The 3560-nt window shown below is 37.7% G+C and overlaps 1 protein-coding gene across 1 annotated transcript; it reads right to left on the bottom strand.

Moving 5' to 3' along the window:
* Positions 1–949: 949 nt before the first annotated feature.
* LOC107587435 (ubiquitin-associated and SH3 domain-containing protein B-like) lies at positions 950–3087 on the bottom strand. The gene is made up of 6 exons (XM_016275231.1): positions 2889–3087; positions 2182–2332; positions 1967–2084; positions 1632–1709; positions 1524–1527; positions 950–1145 (listed from the first exon to the last, which is right to left on the bottom strand). Exons 1-6 carry the CDS (start codon positions 3083–3085, stop codon positions 950–952), a joined length of 744 nt encoding a protein of 247 aa, XP_016130717.1. The 5' UTR covers positions 3086–3087.
* Between the last annotated feature and the right edge of the window lie 473 nt (positions 3088–3560).

Below are 3560 nucleotides of genomic sequence, written 5' to 3'. Positions count from 1 at the left end.
ATATACAGACACGTTATGCATTAACGTACAATTCTTTACATTGTTGAAGCATTATTTCCTGTTTGGTTTGATATTTCAAGTGCTCAGAAAGTAAAGCTCGCTGTTCAGCGTAACAGCTGCACATAACATTATTTAAGCTGCTGCTTATGAAGTTGTAACCATTTGTGGCACTGCTTTTGAAAGTTTGATGACGTCCTTACTGGGTTTATCATCTCCCCCTTTCAAAATTGACCCTACATGCGAAAAGTGTGACAGTACATCTTTAAATACCGTCTCCAAATAAGCACTAACTAACAGTCCTCCCAAAATGTCCTATAAGTGTTTAACAGTAGCAGCATGACAGCAAGGCACAGGACGAAATGTGCTGTCCACCAAATCCACTTCTAAACAACTTTAATGCTGCTTCATCTCAATCTATCTGATTGCCAGATTACACTCTTGTGCTTTCATGAGTTGGTGAGTGGGCTTTTAGCAGGTGTAATTGGGAAATCTTGATGCGGTAGGTTGTGCATGTCTATTTGATTCACAGTGTAATAGGGAGAAGTCTTGTTCCCCTACAGAGTCTAGGAAAATGGAGTTTACACAGGGTTCGGAGACCCAACTCGAGTCCAGCGGCATCCATTTTGGAAGTGTTGGATGATGACTCATCAACTTTGCACACTATTTCCTCCTCACTGAGGCAGGAAACCTGAGTTTATCGTCGTGTATTATATCCTGTGTTTGATGTACGTCTTTGAAGCTCTCAGATCTCAGTTTCGTCTGGGCTACAGTTGGAAGCAAGTGTTCTGCTGCAGCTTGTCTATAGGCCGGCAAATGGTGTTTGAGCACATTATGGAAATCTACCGCAAATATTACTGCTCTTATGCTTTATATATTAAGACAGGGTCAATGAGGTGTACTGCAGCAGTGCAAGAGAACGTGGCTATGGAAGCATGAGCCTTTTATAGTGCTATAATGCAGGTCTGTGATGATGTGACTTGTAAGCACGTTTCTGTTGCCTTTGGAGGAGGAGCAGTGAGAGTAAAAGTTGCAGAGCCTCCTCAGTCCTGCAGCAGCGCTTCTCTCCAGTTAAAGCTGTGATTGGGTCCATGCGTGAGCGGCAGGATGGGTGGATCCACAAGCTGCCAAACACCTGTCTCACCCATCTCCTCACAAGCACAAAAGCCTAAGTAAGGTATCTGTGCGAGAGAAAATGGAAGGGAGAGAGTATCTACAGTAGATTGTATATATCAAATATCATATATAACATAAAAAGACTGAAATAAAAACATAAATATATAATACTATACAAAAGGTTTTGGGTTTGTAAGATTTTTTGTTTTTGTGAATGTCTTGTGCTCACCAAGGCTGCTTTTATGTAGTCAAAAATACAGCAATATTGTAAAATATGATCAATTTAATCAAATTAATTGAACAAAAAAACAAAAAATACATTGGTTTTCTTTTTATCCTTATCATAGTCCCTGTACCCCCCAATTCTCGCTGGGAGACTCAGTGGCATATTGAGGTTTGACCGCACATACCGACCTGTTTAAGACAGAGGAAATATAAAGAAATGAGCACACATCAGGATATTAACAGGGTTCTCACACATTTTGGCCAAATAATTCCCATGATTCAGGACTTTGTACTTTGATTGCTGGATACAGTTGCTACTTTTCTCGCTGGGAGACTCAGTGGCATATTGAGGTTTGACCGCACATACCGACCTGTTTAAGACAGAGGAAATATAAACAAATGAGCACACATCAGGATATTAACAGGGTTCTCACACATTTTGGCCAAATAATTCCCATGACTTTCTTTGATTGCTGGATACAGTTGCTACTTTTTTGATATATAGCTGATTAAATATTTTAGAGCTTAATATAAGCGTTCAATTTTCAAACTCCCAATAACTCCAGATTTGACCTGGTCATGGGAACAACTGAGGTTAAAGAACTGATTTGGAAAGTTGAGCTCAGACCTTTGGCATCAAAGCACTGAGTGATCCAGTGTTTCCCAAATACTACATCCATTCTCTCACCATGGCGACACACAAACAACGTTCTCTTAGGCAATCGAGACTGATTGGGGCGTAGGATCTAAAACAAATCATAAATATTGGAATAAAACATTATACCTAAAAAAAACTTTCACATTCTGTCGCATCAACACAAGATTCCCCCTCTAGAGTTTTACCTGCATAGGTTGACATATAACGCTCAGATTGTTGGGATCCACTGGCATGGGGTCATCAAAGAGACGACCGTCCAAGTGTGGGTCAAGAAAAATCCCACCCACTGCACCCCTGATATCGGTTGGGGGGGTTACATTAAGGAAAGACAAAGACCTAAACAAGAGGTAAAGAGATGAAGAGATTTAAATATGTTAGTTACTGCTTTTAGTTCTAACATACCTTCACCACAGACACATAAGAGTTTGACACTATACTACTGATCAAGTTTTTCAAAAGAAGCTCACCAAGGATCCATTTATTTGATCAAAAATGCAATAAAACCAATAATATTCTGAAATATTATTAACTTATTCCAGTGATGGCAAAAGCTAAATGTTCAGCAACCATTACTCCAGTCTTCAGTGTCACATTATCCTTTAAAAATTATTCCTGTTATTTTCATTATTGAAAACAGCCGTACTGCATAATTTTTTTTTTTAACTATAATGCATTTTTCTGGATTCTTTGATAAATAGAAATGTCAAAAGAACAGAATGAATTTGAAATATAAATCTTTTGTAACATTACAAACGTCTTTACTGTCACTTTTGATCAATTTAATGAATCCTTGCTAAAAAAAATAAATTTCGTAAAAAAAAAAAAAAAAACTGACCCCACACATTTGAGCATAGAGTACAAGCAGCTTTGGTTACTTCTTGACCCATCTTACCCATGTAAGACCCAAGTATCACACTCGTCTGCCCTATTGACGTAGTTTTCTGGCAGTAGCCCAGATAACCCTGTGCTCATCGAGGTCCCATAGACCCAGCCCTCACTGGCAGTGGCCTGTTCTGTAGACGACATGAAGATGAAGTCACCGGGCACCAGCTCCAGTTCATCATCATTCTGAGGCACATAGGGGTACATCACCCGCAAGGTCTTAAAACAGAAAGATAGAAAGTTACAAAGCCACCAAAACCAAAAAGTCAGTATATGATAACAGAATTAATTAGTAATCTATCAGCATTAACAAAAAGAGCATTTTAATTAAATATATTCAATCATCCATTATAAATACAACAGGTTAATACTTAATACTAAGTGTATTAATACAAAGTGTATCCATCTTATTTATAATTTGGAAATTATTAAAATAATTGCACGGATACAGATGAATCAAAGTAGTGATACATTGGTATATTTTATTTGGACTTTCGATAGCAAATATTTAGTATCAACAATGGTAAATTATATACTAAATTAATAAGTGAGCAGTAGGTACACTTTTTGATTGGGACTGAAATGAACAACATGGTAAGTTTAATTTTATTTTTAAAGTAAGAACATATCAATGATAAAATGCTTCTGACTCCCTGACAGCAGAGGGCAGCAGTAAACCATT

This window comes from Sinocyclocheilus grahami, unplaced genomic scaffold (genome assembly GCF_001515645.1).
Source record: "Sinocyclocheilus grahami isolate Dianchi unplaced genomic scaffold, SAMN03320097.WGS_v1.1 scaffold92.1, whole genome shotgun sequence".
Lineage (NCBI taxonomy): Eukaryota > Metazoa > Chordata > Actinopteri > Cypriniformes > Cyprinidae > Sinocyclocheilus > Sinocyclocheilus grahami.
The sequence above is the reverse complement of the archived record's forward strand: the minus strand, read 5'-3'. Positions and strand labels throughout refer to the sequence as shown.

Coding starts and splice junctions, on each gene's coding strand:
- LOC107587435 (XM_016275231.1), bottom strand. CDS start 3,085: ATGTACCCCTATGTGCCTCAGAATGATGATGAACTGGAGCTGGTGCCC. Junction 2,333..2,888: donor GATACTTGGGTCTTACATGG/GTAAGATGGGTC, acceptor CCTCTTGTTTAG/GTCTTTGTCTTTCCTTAATG. Junction 1,710..1,966: donor TCAGTGCTTTGATGCCAAAG/GTCTGAGCTCAA, acceptor TGTCTTAAACAG/GTCGGTATGTGCGGTCAAAC.